At 38.7% G+C, this 21,271-nt stretch overlaps 1 protein-coding gene across 1 annotated transcript in view; it reads left to right on the top strand.

Moving 5' to 3' along the window:
• Positions 1-19,620, top strand: part of LOC115796031 (parathyroid hormone/parathyroid hormone-related peptide receptor-like) — a 49,274-nt gene extending 29,654 nt beyond the window's left edge. Inside the window, 13 exon segments of the mRNA XM_030752232.1 lie at positions 3,864-3,974; positions 4,164-4,285; positions 7,556-7,650; positions 9,445-9,631; positions 14,887-15,040; positions 15,434-15,494; positions 16,519-16,585; positions 16,721-16,815; positions 18,000-18,140; positions 18,483-18,525; positions 18,611-18,731; positions 18,734-18,775; positions 18,778-19,620. Of these exon segments, the coding sequence (XP_030608092.1) occupies positions 3,864-3,974; positions 4,164-4,285; positions 7,556-7,650; positions 9,445-9,631; positions 14,887-15,040; positions 15,434-15,494; positions 16,519-16,585; positions 16,721-16,815; positions 18,000-18,140; positions 18,483-18,525; positions 18,611-18,731; positions 18,734-18,775; positions 18,778-18,971 (1,433 nt within the window). The 3' untranslated portion in view covers positions 18,972-19,620.
• The last annotated feature ends 1,651 nt before the right edge of the window (positions 19,621-21,271 follow it).

Here is a 21,271-nt window from a genome sequence, read left to right as displayed (position 1 = left end):
TAAAGAGCACCCTTTTCCTGCAGATCCCAGCACACTGTATGGTCATGTGGTTGCTGTCATTTTCCCAGTTGATTGTTTGGGGAGGAATTCCACAGCCAAACCAATCATATTATTTTCTCTTTAAACCCCAGTGCATTGTGGTCACATGAAATTCTTTGCCCTCCAAACGATACTCCTTGTAAATGAAACACATAATTAAAAACGTTACTTCCTGGCTCAGAACACAAAAGCTATTGTTGACTATTCCCTGTAGTTACATTGCCCATGTGGTATGTCCCAACTTTTCATGGTTTTGATAAATATCCACTAGCTCAAATTAGATTAAAAAAAAAAATATCAGAATTGCTACTTTTGAGAATTGCAGAGGGCCAGCAGCTTTTGTTTGCTTAGGGTTTATGTACAAGTACTTACAGCAAGATTAGGAAGATGGCTACAGGCGCCAAGCCTGTGGAGAGTGATCAGTCAAACATTAGAGAGCTCTCAGATGACAGTCCACGCTGCTCATCTGACCACCATCATGCATAATCTATCCTGACCTGCTGTAGTGACAGGAAAGCCTGGTGTCACACTTTAGCATGCACCTCCAGGTACGTACTATTTGCAGCATAAACTACAATGGGATAAAACCTAATTAAATATTTTTGCACTACCTTGACTGTGGGTCTATATGTAAATTTATATATTAACATATTATAAATAATTGATAACAATAGCATTATTGCACTTGCACGTTCCTCTGTCTGCACATCAGGGAGGACTCTTACACTCAATCTGGACTCTAACAAGTCCATCAGGAATGCCTGACTAGGATGTGCGCTGTGAAATGCTTGAGGTGCTGTTTAGGGGGGGTTCATCAGCACAAGAGAGCTGACCTGCATACCCGATGATGCTGGTGTATGCCGGATGTGACTCATCCTGCATGTAGTGGTTGTTTGCTGACCTCTTTTGGAAGGTTGCACATGTCTGTTCAATCACATTACAGTTGAAGAAATTAGAATAACCCTATTACCTTAATAAGAGTCCTCAGTAGAGTCCCCACTGTGGTGGAGACCTCTCACCCCTGGATAAGCACATATGCGTTCCTCGCATGTGCTTGATTTGAGATTTTGTTTTTTCTGTAATGCCAGATGAATTGCTTTAACATTACTTCTTTTGTATTTGATTTGAACCCCAGAGTCACATTTGGCTGTTTGTAATTATGTAGTGTGGAAGTCATTTAAAATCTGGGCAGTGGGTTTGCTGTGATGTTGAGTAAAATTATAGATATTGTCAAGGTTTTGCAATTAAGTTCAAAGGAAGAATTACGTGCACTTTCTGATGAATGATGTAGGTTTTTTCCTTGAAAAAGTCATTAAGATTTCAGCAGAAGTCACTTGTATGCTTTTTTTTTTTCCCTTCCGTGTCGCATTGTGGTGTGACCTTCAAACTATCCAACCCATAGTTTGAAGAGCACAGATAACACCACCTATGTGCATTTCTCTCTCTCTCTCTCTCTCTCTCTCTCTTTTTTTTTAAAAGCTTTAGATTTATATCTCTGTTTGTCTTGCCTATCCCTCCCACAGTTTTTTTTTCTGGCACTGTAAGTGTAATCATGTGGTTTTTTAAACTATTATAGGAGATGAGGAATGATAACTACTTCAAACACCAGCATGGTGAAACGCAGGATTTGTAGAAAGTAGTGAATTAATTGCACAAGTATGTGTTAATTGAGAAAGCTTTGAGTGCCATTTGAAGGGAATAGCTGTTGTCTTTCATTTGTGCTTTAAATATACAAAATTCAACCATTTGATGACTGAGACAAGGTTTTCTTTGAGGGATGCAGTGAGGTTTGCCTGGAGAGGATAGTGGAGGGATGTGGGTTCAAATCCCCAGACCTTGCAGTGTGAAAATAGCTCAACCTTCAAGCTTGTGGTCTGGGTGTAGAATAACATCAGGAATCATTATAAAAGGCTGCATGTATCAGGAGAAACTGCAGCATGTGTTTTGACATCTGCAGGTCAGAATCAAATGAGTCGGGGGAGAAAAGAATTTTCTTCAAACCCCAGTGACATCACAAATACCAAAGTCCCCCCGTAGGCACGTTTATATTTAAATTGTGGTCAAGAAATTTACGGGAAATTGTATATGTGTGTGTGTCCGTGTGTGCGTCTGTGTGTTTTGGTGTTTAATTTAAGCCTGTTAGTAGGTGGTCCTATGGTAGTAAAACCTATGGCAAAAGCAAGCAGCAATTCTACTTTTACTCCCAGGATGTGTGGTCAGCGTGATTTTCAAAACTAAACGCTGTTTTTCTCCCACCATACATCTGCAGGAATCAGTCAGCTCCACTCAGTCTGCTCTTTAATTTTGTGCTCCCAGTGACAAGCAGTTAAAAAGCAAGTCGTCATTTCTTCAGATGTTTCTTTGTAAGTTTGATTACAGGAATGAGAAAATAATGGATCTACTGCAAAGAGAGGGAGAGTTTTAGTTCTATCCTTAGCTACTTATTAGTGGTCAAAGTGGGGGCAGATGTTTTCAATAATGCAACATAAATGCCAAGCCATGAGGGAGGTTTAGCCAAGAATCTGTGGGGAAAGGGACTCCGCTCACACTATCAGTAGGCTCAGTTCCATGGTTTAGCTGAGAATTAGGAGGCTGTGTGCACTCACAGAATTTTTTCCCCCTTTGAACCTGAAGTTCTTTGTCTGAACTAAGCATAGATGCATTATGGCAAAGTTTAATGTGGCACAATCTTCACTGAAAAGACTTGAAAGATGTTTTTTGTGATCAGCAGGGTCACCATAGAGCCAGCAATCTTGTAAACATCTGGGGAAAGTGAGGAAAATACTAAGAATGTTTGTTATAGGGATTCCTGGACAACTTTTTGCGCTCATAACAATCCTCATAAAAAGTCTAAAGCTAAACAGAAACGTTCAAGATTTATTTCATCAGCCAGTTCTAAGAAGAATATGCAATAGCTGTTGTTTTATGTGATGTTCAAAATAAATGAATAGTAGTACATTTGAAACTTCATGGATAACAGCACTAATTATATTTAGCACTAAAAAACATCATTTTGATTAAAGAACATGTGCATACTGGTGGATTAACCATCATAGAAACATAAAAAATTATTTTTGTAATTACCAATGCTGTTAATTTGGTGGTGGTGGTCTAATAAATTTGTTAAGCACTGTAACTGCAAAAATTAATCTTCTTCTTTGTCTCAAATGTGAGAACCTGCACATTTTTTATTTTTAAATTGTTAGTTAAATTGAATTAGGTCCATGTTTAAAAAAAATGCTCAAAAACATATGATACAGATTATGAACTATGTAATACAGCACTTTTACTTTTCCATAATTGGGTACTTAGAGTACTACAGTGCAACTAGTGTTAAAGGAAATCTTTAAATGCTAAAACCAATTCCATACAACATTATAACAGTTGTCATGTTTTCAACAATGGAGCAGTTATGGAAATATTCAGCAGCCAACAAACAAGCCTTAATGAACACACCAGAGTCAATGGACAACTTGTTGTCAGCATGCGGGGAATTCCATGGTTGCAGATCTTAATTATGTTACAATAGATGGGAAATGGACAGGCATGTGTTTCTTTTGGTGACCCATGTTTCCCACAAGCAGAACAAAAATTATTTAGGAAAAAAGGGTCAGTTTTGCCACACATTAAATTACAAGGTTGCTTCTGCAGTGCCATTCCAGTGCTGTTTATGTATCATGTAACTACTTGGTAAAATACAACAAAATCCCCCCAAACATACAAATTTTGAAAATGCCTGCTGACATTTATTTAACTACTATAGTCACGAGAGAACAATACACTCTGGATTTAGTTTTAAGTCACCACTTTTCTTTTCTCTGCAGATGGTTTCTGCTCACCAGAATGGGATGGCATTGTTTGTTGGCCTGAAGGGCCTCCTGGAAAGCTTGTATCCACTGTCTGTCCAGTGTATATCTATGACTTCAACCATAAAGGTAAGCTTGGCCCTGGATACAGTAGGCAGTTAAATCCCTGAATTTTGAGTGAGTTACAGTACACTGTGCAACTGCAAACTGTAAAGTACAGTTATAGCCAGAGCTCTCTCTCAAACCTCTTTTGCAATTTATTTAATTATGCAGCTTTAAATCTGTAATTAAAAATAGAGTTCTTTTGTTGATGTCTAGGACTAGCATACCGTCGGTGTGACAACAATGGAACATGGGAGCTGGCAGCAGCCAACAAAACATGGGCCAATTATAGTGAATGTGCAAAATTCCTCTCCCATTACAACCAAAGCTATGAAAAGGTAAGATCCGTCTCATTTACATTTACATGCTCGTTGACACTGTCTCCTACCAAAATAATTAAGAGCAGTACTCGGAGTGAATGCATCACCAGAGCAAATTGTCACACTTAAACCATTTAAGAAAATTTTACCCTGCAATTACAATACCTTTGAAATGTATAACACATTGTAATATGCCTTCCTACTAATGTGCAATGCAAATAAAGTCTGATCATAATTATTGAAATGATGAGATGATAACAAGGAGAGCAATGTGCATACTTTTGATAATATACACTATATTGCCAAAAGAATTTGCTCACATGCCTTTACACATATGAACTTGAGTGACATCCCATTCTTAATCCATAGGGTTTAATATAACAGCTTCAACTCTTCTGTGAAGGCTTTCCACAAGGTTTAGGAGTGTGTTTATGGGTATTTTCACCATTTTTCCAGAAGTGAGGGCAGACACTGATCTTGGATGAAAAGGTTTGACTCCATTCTCACTCATCCCAAAGGTGTTCTGTTGGGTTGCGGTCAGAACTCTGTGCAGGCCAGTCAAGTTCTTCCACACCAAACTCACTCATCCATGTCTTTATGGACCTTGGTTTGTGCACTGGTGTGCACTCATGTTGGACCAGGAAGGGGCCATCCCCAAACTGTTCCCACAAAGTTGGGAGCATGAAATTGTCCAAAATGTCTTGGTATGCTGAAGCATTAAGATTTCCTTTCACTGGAACTAAGGGGCTGTTCCCAACCCCTGAAAAACAACCCTACGCCATAATCCCCCCTCCACCAAACTTTAAACTTGGCACAGTGCAGTCAGACAGGTACCGTTCTCCTGGCAACCACCACACCCAGACTTGCCCATCGGATTACCAGACAGAGAAGCGTGATTCGTCACTCCAGAGAGCATGTCTTCACTGCACTAGAGCTTTACACTACTGCATCTGACACATTGTATTGTGCTTGGTGATGTAAGGCTTGGAGGCAGCTGCATGGCCATGGAAATCCATCCCATGAAGCTCTCTACACAATGTTCTTGAGCTAATCTGAAGGCCACATGAAGTTTGGCGGTCTGTAGCAATTGGCTCTCCAGAAAGTTGGTGACCTCTGTTTACGATAAACCTCAGCATCCAGCCACGCTACTCTGTGATTTAATGTGGCCTAACACTTTGTGGCTGAGTTACTGCCATTCCCAGTCACGTCTAATTTGTTATAATGTCACCAACAGTTGACTGTGGACTGTTTAGTAGTGAGGAATCTGCACAACTGGACTTGTTGCACAGGTGGCATCCTATCATGGTACCACGCTGGAATTCACTGAGCTCAGGAGAGAGCGAACCATTCTTTCACAAATGCTTGTAGAAATAGTCTGCATGCCTCGGTGCTTGGTTTGATACGCCTGTGGAAGTGATTGGAACCCTTGAATTCAATGGTTCAAACTGAAAACAGTGCCGGATTAGTCTTGAACTGAGTCCTTCCTTTGCGAAAACTAAAAATAACTAAGAACTCACCTTACATAACTTAGTTATAATTTAGACTGATGGAGTCACAGTTGAGCTTTTTTCATTGTTCATTTTTTTCAGCATTTTGTTATGCACCCTTGTCAGTGACATTCTTGTGAATGCTATATCTTAGGAATTTCTTCAAATCTTAAGAAAGAACTGACTAGATTTTCATCTCCTTTGAAAACCATTAGTGAGGAACATGACCAACCATTATTGTACTATTATATGGGAAGAATTTCTGAAAATCTTGAACACTGGCAGTGCAACTTTGCTTGACACAGACACAACAGCATCACTGAGGTCAGGCGCAGATGACCTCAATGATGCTGATGATAGGTGACAAGACCTGGCTCCTAGTCAGCGTTCCAGCTCATCACAGGTGTTTTCAAGGTGTTTGATGGGATAGAAGTCAGAGCAGGCCAGACCTGTGTTGGGCCATTGAGCGTAAAGTTATTTCCTTATAGACTCCACCTAGATCATGAGGGAGATATACACTGCAGAAGGGATTGTTTTCCAGGTTTTAACAGACTTTTAAAGATGTTTGGAAAGGGTTAATAGAGTTGCAGAACCTCATACTGTAGAGCAATCTATTTCATTGATTTGAAGCGGTTACAGAGAAAGGTAATTGCTGTGAAATTATTGTTGTAGAGTTATGATTTTCTTCTCTGAAGCCAAACCATAAAAAGTAGTAGCAGAATAAGTGTATTGACATACTTGGGCCCAGACTTGGGTGTGTTGCATATTTAGCTGTACATTCATTAACAGCTGAGGCTGATTGTGTTTTTAATTTTAGATCTTTGTTGTCATTTATCTGATGCTATGGTTGAAAAATAGTCTTTATAGTTTTTCATTTGTTTTGTTGTTTTTCATAGCTGTCCTGTCAGTTGATGCTGTTTATTAGTTGTGTATCCTGACACCGTGTCATAGACAATTGAACATTTCCAGCAAACACACACATCTTACAAAATTCATATGTTTAACACTAATAAAGATTGTTATCTATAATACCATACACACTGACATCACAATTACACCACAAAGCATTGTGAGGAAACAGTCAAAAGGAAGAAACACAGGAGCCTTTGTACTATAGCCCAGTATGAGTGTGTAGATGTGACCTTGAGTGGAAGTGCTTCTGTAGTGTTTCCCTGCTATTGCTAATAGTGTTAGACGTCAGCATTGGCAGTAAATATCTCTTGTAAGAAGGGCAAAAAACTTGTTAAAATATTGATAAATATAAACATTCAAAGGCTGTCAGAAAGCTGTGAAAGCTGTCATACTTTGATCATTACCCTTTTTTGGCCTGAAATGATACAGCTGTCATCTTTATGACTTCTGATGTTCATGTCGATGCTCCTCCAGAGGAGCAGTTGCAGTACTTAATGATAAATATATGTGCATGAATTAAAGCAAACACAGCCATACTGCAGACGCGTGTTTTTCTGGTAAAAGATCCTGATGCTAAATGATAACAGCAGTGTAATATCAGCTTACATCACAAGGGGCTAATGGCACTTTTAATGTGTTGACGTGCAGAGGGTTTGGTTATCTTGCAGCCAGCCTGCTGCTGGAGGATCAAACTGATGTCCAGTGTATTAATGCTTCCCAGTGACAAGCCAGGTTATTTTGGGACATCCTTAAACAAATGTTTCCAACAAATAGAATTAATATTTTGACTAAAATGTGCAGTGCATCAAATGATGCAATTAGGAAGGGATAATGTGTCTGGTGTTTTGGTGCCCTGTTGATATTCTAACAAATTATCCTTTTCCAACAGGAGGTCTTTCACCGTCTGTATCTCATTTACACGGTTGGGTACTCAATCTCTTTGGGATCACTCATGGGGGCTGTCGTCATTTTAGGATATTTTCGGTGAGTCGATGCTGCTGCTGCTGGATTTTTTCAACCTGATGTTCCCAAAAGAGAGGGCGTTTGATACAGGGTTAGAAATTAAGGTTAGAGCAATTGCAGAAGGGATCAAAACAGGGAGTCTAAATGATTCCCAGCATGATGGCATGATGAAAATTAATTAAATCCATGCCACTTCATGAGCTGCAAACAAGCAGTGAAACTGAGAGTGTATTCATTTCATGATGACTTAGTGCATAAAAGAAGCCTTTTTGTGAAATCATAAACCCTCCACCCCCACCCACCTACCGGATAATCATGCATTGCAATATATGTATTGTGTCACAGAAACGGCATGAAGCACACAATCTGTATCACGCACTACCTCTGACTTTTACTTTGACTTTTAACAGACTATGATATGAGTACCTTTGAGGAGGAGCCTGCCTTCAGGCATGCAGAAAGCATGCCTCATTGTCTGACATTTAGGTTCTTTGTTATTTTCATGCTGATTTCAGATTTTGCTGACACACAACCAAGTGTGTCGTCTGATTTTTTTCAATTGCTCCAAGCTTATATTTCTACATTTAAACATTTAAAGTTAAAAAAAAGAAACAAATCTTAAGTGGTGTGAAGAAATGTGAATTCAGAGTCAAGAGCTGTATTTGAAAAGCGTCTCTCCTACTGTACAAACAGAAGCGGAATCAGTCTTACCTTAGGGGTATGTTCTTAAATTAAAAAAAAAAAAACAGCCCCTTAAACAAGGTTGAATTCAGTTTTCATGTTAGGAAACCATCTCGTTTTGTAATCATTTTTGATTAGCACAGGGCAGATTTGTTATCATTTGCTTATTTTGTTGAGCACAGGGACTATCAGTAATCAATGGGAAGGAACTGTTTACCAGTGCTCCCACCAGCGTGACTTACTGTACAGGCAGGCAGTCAGAAGGTTTTAGGAATGCTCCCAACTGGCACCAGGAAATCTACGGGCAAAATGAGTTTAATAAGTTATCCCAGGGGCCCATCTGACATTCTGGCTCTGTGCTCAGAGTGCTCCAGCCATGTCTCCTCTTTAACACATCAGCTTTTAGACAGGAGAGCTCATAAATGTTTTCCAGGGGGAGAAGAGGGGATATTTTACATTAGCACTTGTGTTCTGGATTTTTCACCAGGGAAATGTACGCTAGATTAGTTTTTCTCAATCAATAGCTCTCTGAGGGTTGCTTGTCAAAGAATTCGACTCATTAATGAGTCTTTAGAGAAAGAAACAGTGGGTAGAAATTACACTGGTCTAACTTCAGTGTCCACTAAATGATGACGAATTTAGACTTTAAACTGCCATGCCTTTTAGAATTTTAGTTGCACTCATATTCATGTCTTGACGCTAATAGTGTAACCTTTATAGCTATTGATCCAGTTGATTCCATTGGAGCATGGTGCCAGAAGCACTCCACAGTTGCAAATGTCAACATTTCCACAAATGTTAAAAATGAAGAATTTTTGACTGGTAAACTTCTGCTTTCATGGAAGCAAATTTGCATCCTTTTCAACACATGCTTGCAATTTTGTTTTTACTGCTCACTTTGAGTGTAACGATTCGATATTTGTGTGTTTTAAGATCCTAATTCTCAAGAATGTGTTATAGTCAGCGTGGAATTCAGCTGGCTCTAATTAGGATTCATAGGATTGTGTGTGTGTGTGAAAAGTCGAGCGCAAACATCAAGGTGTAGCAACTTTCTGAAAAAGTTTTTTAAAAAGAGCAATTTCTAATATATCTATCATTTGACCTTACCGCTCTTTTTTATCTGTGTTTTTTTAGACGGCTACACTGTACCAGGAACTACATCCATATGCACCTATTTGTGTCCTACATGCTACGAGCTATAAGCATTTTTGTGAAAGATGTTGTTCTCTACTCTGGATCAACATTAGAGAACATGGAAAGAGTCACAGTGGAAGACCTCAAGTCTATTACTGAAGCTCCACCAGCCAACAAAACACAGTTTGTAAGTAAACCAAATAAAAATAAAAAGGAAATAGAAGGAAAACTAAAACTATAATTTCTATCAGTTTATATAAATATATAAGATATAGTCATTGTAAAATGCAGTATTCATTAAATTCCAAATAATATAATGTCATAAATGGGACCATCAGTATTTGATTGCATTACATGCACAAATAATTTGATTAGTGTTGCTTGGTGTGAAGAGTTCTGCTTCTGCACAGGAAGTGTTCGGTGTGTTTTGCAGAGTCTCAGTTGCTTTTCCAGTACTGCAGCAAATAAACTGTACAGCTTGTCACAATGCCAAGGTTTTACTAGGCCAGTATTTGGCTTTCCCTAACAGTCGAGTCTGAAAAAATGTGTAAAGACTGTGTACTTTTCACAGATGCTTTAATATACAAACAGTTTACGCAATATATTTAGGGATGTCTTTCATTCTGTGTCCCTGCAAAATGAGTTAAATATTGTGAATATTGTGTATGACACAATGAAGGATCTTGCATGTGTGTACTTTGTTATACGTATATTCGGTTCTTTCTTTCTATTTTGCTGGGAAATGGGAAATAGGTGCAGCAATTTATAGAAATGTGTAATCATAAATAAAAATACAGCATATGTGGCAAAGTTCTAATCTTACAAGTCTAAACTCTCTTAGGCAGCTTTCTTGTAATTTCTTTAAGTACTCTTCAGGAATAGTTCTCCAGGCTTCTTCCAAAGGACAACCCTCTAAACAGGAATGGTTTTACAGGTAGAGGCCACTGAAATTATTTTCCTCCTCTTCTTTTCTGCCTTTTTTTTTTTTTTACTAGTTTTGCATTCGGCTAGGATCAGTGTCACTACTGGTACCATGAGACAATACCTGGACCCTACAGAGGTTGTACAGGTAGTCCAACTCTTCCAGGACAGCACATTTATATGTGCCATTGCCTAAAGGTTTGCTGTGTCTCCCAGCACAGACTCGAGAGCCTGGAGGAGATTACAGGAGACAGGCAGTTACTCTGGGAGAGCTGGACAGGACTGTAGAAGGTCCTTAACCCATCAGCAGGACCGGTATCTGCTCCTTTGTGCAAGGAGGAACAGGAGGAGCACTGCCAGAGCTGCAAAATGACCTCCATCAGGCCACTGGTGTTAATGTCTCTGACCAAACAATCAGAAACAGACTTCACGAGGGCCCGTTGAGCCTGGCACTGTGGAGCCTGAGTGGTATTTGTCATATAATACAAGAATTGGCAGGTCCACCACTGGTGCCCTGTGCTTTTCACAGATGAGAGCATGTTCACCCTGAACACATGTGACAGACACAAAAGGGTCTGGAGAGGCCATAGAGAATGTTATGCTGCCTGTAACATCAGCATGACCAGTTTAGTGGTGGGAGAATGATGGTCTGGGGAGGCATATCCATAGAGGAGCACATAGATCTCTACAGGCTAGGCAATGGCACAATACTTGCCATTAGGTATTAGAATGAAATCCTTGGACCCACTGTCAGACCCTACGCTGGTGCAGTGGGTCCTGGGTTCCTCCTGGTGCACGACAATGCCTGGCCTCATATGGCAAGAGTTGCCAGGCAGTTCCTGGAGGATGAAGGAACTGGTACCATTGACTGGCCCCCATACTCACCAACAGAACACCAATAGAACACCTCTTGGGCATAATCTTTTTGTCCATCTGATGCCACCAGGTTGCACCTCAGACTGTCCAGGAGCTCAGTGATGCCCTGGTCCAGTTCTGGGAGAAGATCCCTCAGGACACCATCTGTCGTTTCATTAAGAGCATGCCCCGAGGGGGCCATACAAACTACCATTTGAGTCACTGCAATGAAATTTTGCCAAAATGTACTAGCCTTCTGCATTTTTTTTTTTTTTCACTTTAATTTTTTGGGGTGTTTTTGAATTCAGCCCTCTGTAGGTTGATAATTTTTCACAGATGAGAGCACCCCCCCCCCCCCACCCCCCCCCCCCCCCTTTAATTTTTCTTGAAGTATATTCAAGGACACACTACACACCATGTTGAGATATACCAAGTTTTTGGCTAATAGGTCTTTGGGAAACACCTTGTTGGTGCAAAAATACTATTTTATGCCTGTCAAACTGTGTTATCTTTGGCATATCTCACACTAACTGGCAGGCTGAAAACTCTTTAGAAAAAGTGTTTCCCATATGTTGCATGGTGATAACTCACTTAGTTTCAAAACTTTACATTATAAATGAAATAAAGCATTTTCAGTTTAATTTGTATGAAAATGAAAGTCAGAACTTGAAACAATGAATTCAGAAACTTTGTTCTACACACATACAGATAATGAATTAAGACAGTGGGATGAACACAGAAAATAACAGGCTGTGAATAACACAGGAACAAATGCCATTAAACATTTGTGGATTAGTACACTGGGGACTGATAATTAGACATGCATGAGAATTGAGAAGCTCAAAGCCAGTGAACTATATCCATTCTCTTTAATTAATTTATTTATTTTGTGTAGAAATGCAAATAGACACAGTGTTACTTTGTTCTTGGAAAAAAATGCTTTTTAAAAGCAGGAATAATAATTGGTCAATCATATAACACTGTAATTGTGCAGCACAGATGTTGTGGGAAGATACCACAGACAGTGTGAGGCTGCTAAAGCACATCAGAGCTATGAGCTGAATACAAAATAAATCAGCATGCTATTCAAGATGCAGCATATTTACCAGACGTATCATCTTAGCAATGGATAACAGAAATGTTAATTTTGCAGGTACTGGGTTATAGACAAAGTACTGATTTAAGTGGGAACTTGGACCTTATGAAGGTGCAAAATCAAAAATTAAAAAAATCAGCAAAAGTTAAACGTTAACCTCTTTCTGTCTGTAGATAATTCCACTGCAGCCCATACAAAAATCTAGTAGTTGCTGAAGGTTTGCACTCAGAACCAGGATTGTCAGTCCTGTGATGGCAAAGACAGGTGGCCACATAAAGCTATGGCTTTCATAATAAGTGAAAACTTATACTTGTTGGTGGTAGGGAGGAAATTGATCCTCAAACTCTGGGGACCAATGAAATTTAATGGTGATCCATTAACACTTAAATCTATACAGTGGGTTGTTAGCACTCAGATCTGTGCTCAGTTATGTCTGTGAAGCATTCATATATCTAACTATTCACACCAATTTGTTTGTTTTTTTTCAGGAATTTTCTCAAAATGCAAAATTGCATTTCTCAAAATGCAAAATTGCATTTCTCAAAATGCAAAAAACAAAGAAAGAAAGAAAGAATTTTTATTAGAAAAGCATTTGGCTAGAGACTCAAAGTATATAATAATGAGACTATATACTGTGCCTAAACTCACACAGTGATCCACAGGAAAGTGTGTCTTGTTTGGATTGTTTCCACAGTAACAAAATAGCATTGTAACCCGATTGCAGATGTTGTTCGGAGCAGTGTTTTCCCACTGGAGAACTGCGATGACAGCAGCTCTGCAAATTAAGATGTTCCTGAGGCCACTGATAATGATACATTTTATGTGTTATTCAAGATTCTCATCATTTGAACGCAGAACTGCATTAAATTTGCCAATGCATTAGAAAAAAATGGCCCAGCTGTCAAAATGTGTCCAATTACTGTACCAGTCCCAAAGAAAAGTAACGCCTGAAGATGGGGGAATCTCATGAAGTTACCTCGACTATCTCAGCTCTTCTGCTATGAGCATACAGTACATTGTGCAGTTAAATTTCTAACTATCGGAGTCAGCAGATCTCAAACAAAACATACATTATTCTTGAGCTGCAGTGAACCCAGCTACAGAAAAATAAAGCGGTGCCATGATTTACACTCAAGGTCTTAAGTCTGTCCAGAACTATTCTTGATCACAGAACAGTGGATCAATGAGCACTTTGTGCAGTAACCATGCTGCAATAATCACAAGCATGCAAATGTGATTAGGGATTAATATGATACCTAATGTGGGCTACAGAGGCCTGTGTGAAAGATGAGCCAGTATATAATTCAAATACACTCACCAGCCACTGGCTGGTGGGACCCCTTTTGCTTTCAGAACTGTCTTAGTTCTTCATAGCATAGATCCAATTAGGTGTTCTATCGCCTTGTCAGTTCATTTTCCGAAGTAATCTTCTTGGTGTAGTTTCGTTGAAATAGCTGATAATCAAGAAAAAGCTGGTAGCAACTTGTTGGCTTTAAATAAATTATTGCCCCCTGCTGGTACAGCAACTTAAGCATGGGTGTCCAATTCATTCCTAGGACAGGCAAAGTGTGACATCCACATAGTGGACCTGCGGGTCTATTACACACGGTTGGAGTATTTTGCTGAGTGAATCCCGCCTAAAAATTTTTTTATCATATTCAGTGTCCTATAGTGAAAAATCTGAATATAAGTAACATAAGGCGTGCTTTATGCCTTTCAGCAAAAAAGTCAGCCAAACGTGCACGACTTAATAATTCATGCAGACATAAGTTGAAGCTGCTTGAAGCAAGACAAAAAGATAGAATAGAAGAATATTAAAAGATTCAGTAACAAGTAAAACACATTTAAAAAAATGTAAAAGAGTGTACTTAATGTGTGAATTAACTTCATTTAGTAAAAGGTTGCAGCCAACAGAAATGTTTAAGCCTTGATGTAAATAAAGTGATCGTTGGAGCAGTTCTGTAGGGGTTTTTTTTATTATCAGGATTTCTGGGAACTTTTTCAATTATGGGGCACAGTATTGCAAAAAAAAAATTTAATTTGCCAACTTTTTCAGTACAATTTAGACAGTATGCAGGACTTTGCAGTGTCAGAACAGTTTCCTCCTCCTGTCTCATGAAATATATGTGCAAAGTGTTTTTCTGCCTAGCTGCAGGATGCATAAAAAACCAAATTCTTTCTCTCTAATGCTTAGTTTGACCCTGGGGGATAGTAAGTAATACTGTACCCAGACAACCTGAGAGGTGTGAATGGTTCAGAATGTATCAGCAGGCATGAAATGTATTTTGGACCTAAACCTTCCAATGCTCTTTAAACCAAGTAGCATTTGAAATTCAGTTCTTTGGCACACAGGAAACCCGTGCTGACGTGAGAAAACTGTAGAGGTCCACAATCCATGTCGGTATCATTAAAAAAAAGCACCCCTCTTGTTTATCATCTGTAGCTGAAATTAAAGCACTACTGCTATAGGTCTGTGTTAGAATTATAAGGTATTTGTTTAAAATATGTAATTTTTTTTTCTGCATGAAATTCTTTACATTTGCACTACTTTTTTTTCCTTTTTTTTATAGATTAGCTGTAAGGTGGTTGTGACCTTGTTCCTGTACTTCCTGGCAACCAATTACTACTGGATCCTCGTGGAGGGTCTCTACCTCCACAGTCTCATTTTTATGACATTCTTCTCTGATAGAAAGTACCTCTGGGGATTTACTCTGATTGGATGGGGTGAGTTTGGCTTAATTTATATTGTACTTGCATGCGCTTAATGACTTGTAAAGTAACTCTTATCAAAGGAATTTAATTTTTGACTGTCTAATTAGTATGCAAATAAATTTGAACACTTTGAGGTACTTCCAAATTTTAGTTCTGAGATGATTCTTAGAACTAAGAAAGGACAATGAGAGAGTGACTGATTTGGTTAAAAAAAAAATGCATGAATATGGGCTTCACAGTTCCTGCATTGTACACACTGTGCGTATAAATATCATAAGCACAGCGCATACAATGTGGATGCTGTGCTACCCGGGTTCTACTCATATAAGCAAATTATTTTTGTCAGTGTTATTTTTTTTTTTTTTTTATCATATCAAGTTTGATATTTTTTATTTTATTTTTTAGGTGTACCAGCTGTGTTTGTAACCATTTGGGCAACTGTGAGAGCCACATTTGCAGACACAGAGTAAGCGATCTGTAGAAGTAATTTTATAAATTTATAAATGTATTTATTTGTCTTTATGAATCACACGTACAGCCTCATAAATGGCTTTACATATTAATCCAAGAATATTTGGTACTAGTGTCCTTTCACTTTATTGGATTCTCAAATAAAGTTTAAGCACCTATACGAAAGTGAATTCAAATTCCGTTTCCAAATGGGCAACAACTTCAGCAGAGACTAAACTGCCAAACCAGCTTGGCAGGACCTCAACCCCCTCCAACTACCACTATCTGCAATGTTCACATTGGTCTCATACTATAGTAAAACATGAAGTCTCTGCAGCTGGGACCTCATGACTAAGCTAGTATCAAGCAGCTATAAAGTGGAACTAAAACACATAATTCTCTTCTCAGTCAGTGCTGAGAAGAGAACATTTCTGCCCCTCATCTAGACAATTTTGTTTTTTTTGGCAGAAAAACCTGCCATACCTGATAATAACCACAACTGGAGCATGTACCTGTGTTAAGTTATTTAGGTAACTGAGTAAAAATAAGAAATCCATATGGTCTACAATCAAAGCAGCCTGCTGTTCAGACCCGTCGCTATGGGCGGGCCCTAGGGGGCCGTGCCCGCCCACTGATACGCTTGGGCCTGCCCTGGCCCGCCCACCCAAGCCAGATCACTAATCAAGCTAATAATAGTGGTGCCCCCCTGTTGGACTTCATAAGCCCCCCTTAAGACTGAGATCTGGCCACGGGACTGCTGCTGTTAATTCCATACTTAACCTAAAGAAAATGCTATCAATGTTCAGTCTATAAAGATTTTGTTATTTTTAAGCCTGTGTGCAAAGTTAAACAATTTAAGGACCTTTGAAAGCCATAAAACATAAAGTGGTGTCATATTTCTATCTGGATGAAGCCAGTGCCCTATCTGGAGATCTGTCTTATCTTACTGTATTGTGAAATTTTGGCAGAAATTATTAAAATCCCAGGAGTATTTCCGTATCGCTGGCTAATCCATGTCTTTTTACTGTTTTTTACTACAGGTGCTGGGACTTAAGTGCAGGCAATTTGAAATGGATATATCAAGTGCCTATCCTGGTTGCAGTAGTGGTGAGTACATACTTCATCTTTCCCCTACTGTGTGGGAAATGACAGTGTTTTGCTGCACCTGTGGCATTACAGCTGATGGATTAGACACCTTTTCGTGATTCTTATTCTAACACTATGTTTCTATTTTCTCTTCAGATTAATTTTCTGCTGTTCCTGAACATCGTTCGAGTCTTGGCAACTAAACTACGGGAAACAAATGCTGGAAGGTGTGACACCAGACAACAGTACAGGTACTATCAGAGTGAAAAATGATTAATTTATTATTTTTATATAATAAAATGAGTCATATTATTTCATATTATGAATCAGTCATAATTTGAAATATTTGTAAATTGCAGCCAGCAGGGATAATATTTGTATCGTGGGATAGGTGGCCAAGATTGTACATAATAATGCTACTTTAATATGTAATCTGTGTACACAATATGGACAAGAGTATTAGGCCATACTTCTTAATCTTTGAATTCAGGTGTTTTTAGTCTCATTGTATAAAATCAAACAGCCAGCCATGCTGTCTACCTTTACAAATATTTATGAAAGAATGGGTCATTTCTAATTAATTCCAGTGTGGTGCTGTAATAGGATGATAATGTGATATTCTGTCATCATCTTAAGTGGTATTATTGCACAGTGGAAGCATTTAGGACCAGAGTAACTCGGCCATGAAGCAGCAGGCCACGTAAAGTTACAGAGCAGGGTCACCAAGTGCTGAGGCACATGCTGTGTAAAAGTTGCCAATGCTCTGCTGACTCAGTTACTGCAGAGCTCCAGACCTCCTCTGGCATTGACATCAGCACAAAAACTGTGCACCCAGAACTTCATGGTATTGATTTCCATTGCTGAGCAGCTCCTGTAAGTAGGTGTAATATGGAGGTGGCCCAGTACTTTTACCCATATGATATATTTTCTAAATAAATCATTTATCCATCTCAGGGTCACAGAGAGGGTAAAGCCTATCCCAAATGTCAAAGGGGAAAAGGCTAGTTACACACTGGACAGGTTATAGGTCCATCGTAGTTCCAACACAGAGACACCTAACTCTAAACCACTCAGCTGCAGTGAATTTCATCATTTAACTTTTAAGATGTGACAAATTCCCAACACAGACTGCAAGGTCATCTTTAAATTCCAACTGTTCAGTATTATTCGATATTCAATTTTAAATGTTTTAAACCAGAGAAAATCATCAAACCTTTGCATGTAAAAAGTTGGAAGTAAAGCTTGATTCGCATTTTTTTGCTGACAGATTACTTGAACCTTCAATCCACCAACTCATCCTTATTGTTAATCAGTGAATTAATATGTTAAAGTGAAGCAAACTAAATGAACAGACTGATGAATACATTACCTTTAGCAAATGAGATAAAAAGTTGTATTTTGTTATGAGTGTGAATTGTTTTCGTAACTGTTACAGAAAGCTGTTGAAGTCCACTCTGGTGTTGATGCCTCTGTTTGGTGTCCACTACATCATATTCCACGCCATGCCGTATACAGAGGTGTCTGCAATTCCATGGCTGATCCAGATGCATTACGAGATGCTGTTTAACTCCTTCCAGGTAAAGCTGCTGTGATAGAGATCTAATTTTATTCTGAAATAAATAATGACGTGTTCTTTCAAGCGAACCCAATCAGATTGGACTGATTTGTCAGGATTTGAAATGCCCTAAGGTTAACGTTATCACCAAAAACCAGTTACCAAATGTCCAGTTGTTGCTTATTGTTTAGTTCTTGAGTTCTGGTTAGATCTTAATTAAGATTAGAAGAACAACAGGAGGAGCTGATGACTGAAGATATCATACAAATGCCAAATTTTACAGCTAAAATGTCAAATTAAAGTGCACGTCAAAGATAGCTGGTTTATAGATAATGTGAATAAAATCACTGTTTACTCTTTTGCAGGATTGCTAGTGGCAATTATATACTGCTTTTGCAATGGAGAGGTAAGAGCTCAGGAGTGTTCCCTTTCACACATTTTTGACTCTGCTGCTTTTATATATATATCTAAAAAGTATTTTCTCCTCTAAGGTGCAAGCTGAGATAAAAAAGTCCTGGAGCAGGAGAACTCTGGCCCTGGACTTCAAAAGAAAAGCTCGAAGCGGCAGTAACACTTACAGCTATGGACCTATGGTATCACACACCAGTGTTACCATGTCACTGCCAGAGGACCGCTGGCCCTCCACCTCACCACGAGGCTGGACCGGTGCCTGTGAATGGGCACAGGAATCTCCCTGGGTATGTGAAAAATGGCTCCGTGTCAGAGAACTCTATACCTTCATCAGGACAGGAGCTCCACCTTCCTGCCGAAGAACCTTCTGCCCATACACGGCCTTGTGAGGATGAAAAACCCTCGCCTGTGGTTGAGGAAGAGAGGGAGACAGTCATGTGACTTGTAGGACACTGTCTTTGTCAGTGAAAATTGAAAAAAAAAAAAAAAAATCATGAAACAGTCTCAGGATGGTCCGAAGGGGATGGCTGCATGCATCAACACTGCCAGTTTTTCCTCCTGTGAATTGAGCCAGAACATTCCCGAGTTATGAGGCTCAAAGTAGAAAGGCCGTATCACTTTTGTGAGCTTATTCTAGAGATGATGACTAACATTGTTGCAGCAAATAACTCTTTCAACAACCACCTGCAACACTGAATGTGTAAAATGTTGAGAACAGGACTGCCGTTTCTTATTTCTTTTTCACTGCCATGACTGTTGTTATCTTTCATTTCTGTTCCCTTTGGAAGCAATCGTCTTGTGGTCATTTTTTGTGCATAAGTTAAACTGGGGATTTGAAGTTACTGCAGTGGCCAAGAAAAGCCTTAATCACCAAAGTAAGGCCAGGTGGGTACTGAAGGCCCTCAGGGGCACAAATGTGGGCAGTTTAATCAGGACATTTTGGATTACGCGTATGTGTGGCTTAAAAACTATTAATCCTACTTGTTGAGACGTGTTCATATTTCCTGGTGTGGAATCTCATTTGTTCTGCATTGGATTAAATCCACTTCAGTGTAAAAGGGAAGTTACTCAGGTAATTGAAGTCCTCTGTTGTTGCACACCTATGTTTATACTGTTCAAGCGGTGTTTTAGCATAGCGGGCATTTCCCTGCAGAGGATGCAAGTGTGTCATATAAGGTTATTTTTTTTTTTTTATTTCTGTTTCTGTTTGCAAAAAAAAACCCCCATCCAGTATTCATCCCTCCAATTCCTCATATTTTGAATGGTTAAAATGAATGTACCATTTTTCTTCTTTGTTTCTTTTTTGTCCACATGAAATCTTATTACTCATACAATCAAACTAAAAGCACCAAAGTAAGAATATGTTTTTGCAGACAGCTTTTTTGGGGGGGGGTTTACAACAACTCTATGAAACTCAGAAGAAAACTGGACCATACGTTCTCAAAGCTGTCAAAAGATGAAGCCCATTTAAAGACACACAGCGTAGGCAGCAGTCAAATATTCCAGTGGAATAATCATTTAAGGGGGAAGTCAAGAGAGTCTTAAATTCCCTTTGGATTCCAAGAGTGACATTTGTGATAATATAGAAAAAAAACTGAAATTACTACTACGCAGTATTTCTTACAGGTAGTCCAGTGTTGTGCTGCTTTTTGATGTATATAGAAGTCAAGATGTTTACAAAAATCAGAAATACATTCTAATTGTGAGCTTAATGTGTTCATCTGTATGGATATGTTATAAAGCTGTTTTGATGTTTTGTTTTGTTTTTTTCACGTCTTGGTTTATGGGATGTTGGCAATATTTGGTTATGTATATAGGCCAAAACAGAACTGTTGAATATCTTTGTAATTTCCTATACTTAGCCTGCATGATTGGCAGGGTAGCTCTCATGATATGTTATACCAAAGAGAAAAAGACATGATAAGCTGCCAGAGAAGAGGTTATACTGCAGATTTTATTTGTATTATCCTCCACCATCATGTTTACAGTGACCAGATTGTCTTAATTTTGCAGTAATAGCTTTTTTTTTCTTTTTTAAAATCAAGTTTGTTTCATGTAAATAGCAGTAAAAGATGCGTAACACTCACACAAATTAACAACGAACTAAAGGCAAATTTGCTGTTAAATCCTTGACATGGATTTTTGACTTAACTAGGTTTCAAGATCTAACATTACCTTACATAATGATTTTTAATATCAAATTTTCAACTAGTATGTGGCCAAATTTCAACATATTCTGGAATACACCACCATTTAAATGCAAGCACTCCTGTAAAGCTCTTTTGGTCATTTCACACTTTCCACCTCTTTCTAAGTCCGTAAAAGTGTGTGCTTTAACTTAGTTCTAAAAACTAAAAGCCTGATATGTTCCAGTTACCGCCTACAATACAAACTGGCTACAATGTTTCCAGCAGATTTATATTGCATCTAAAAGATCCAGTAGTATCAGAGTGAAATCAACTTTACATACCGACTGTTGACCCAGTTAGCAAGTATTTAAAGAATGCTAAAATGCTTCATATTTATTATTATATATAAAAGACCAAAAAACCAACAATGATGAGCCATGTGTTCACCAGGTGACGTTATCCTTCATATTTCAGATCATTTATCTGCGCTCTATATTACAGTAGCACATCTAATATGCAATTCACAGCTGAAAATAGTCCCTGACAAATACATTACTCCTGGTTTGTTTTGTTTTTGTTTACCTTTGCTTGAAACTGTAGTTCTCAACTGCT

The sequence above is a fragment of the Archocentrus centrarchus genome, chromosome 17 (genome assembly GCF_007364275.1).
Source record: "Archocentrus centrarchus isolate MPI-CPG fArcCen1 chromosome 17, fArcCen1, whole genome shotgun sequence".
Classification (NCBI taxonomy): domain Eukaryota; kingdom Metazoa; phylum Chordata; class Actinopteri; order Cichliformes; family Cichlidae; genus Archocentrus; species Archocentrus centrarchus.
The sequence above is the reverse complement of the archived record's forward strand: the minus strand, read 5'-3'. Positions and strand labels throughout refer to the sequence as shown.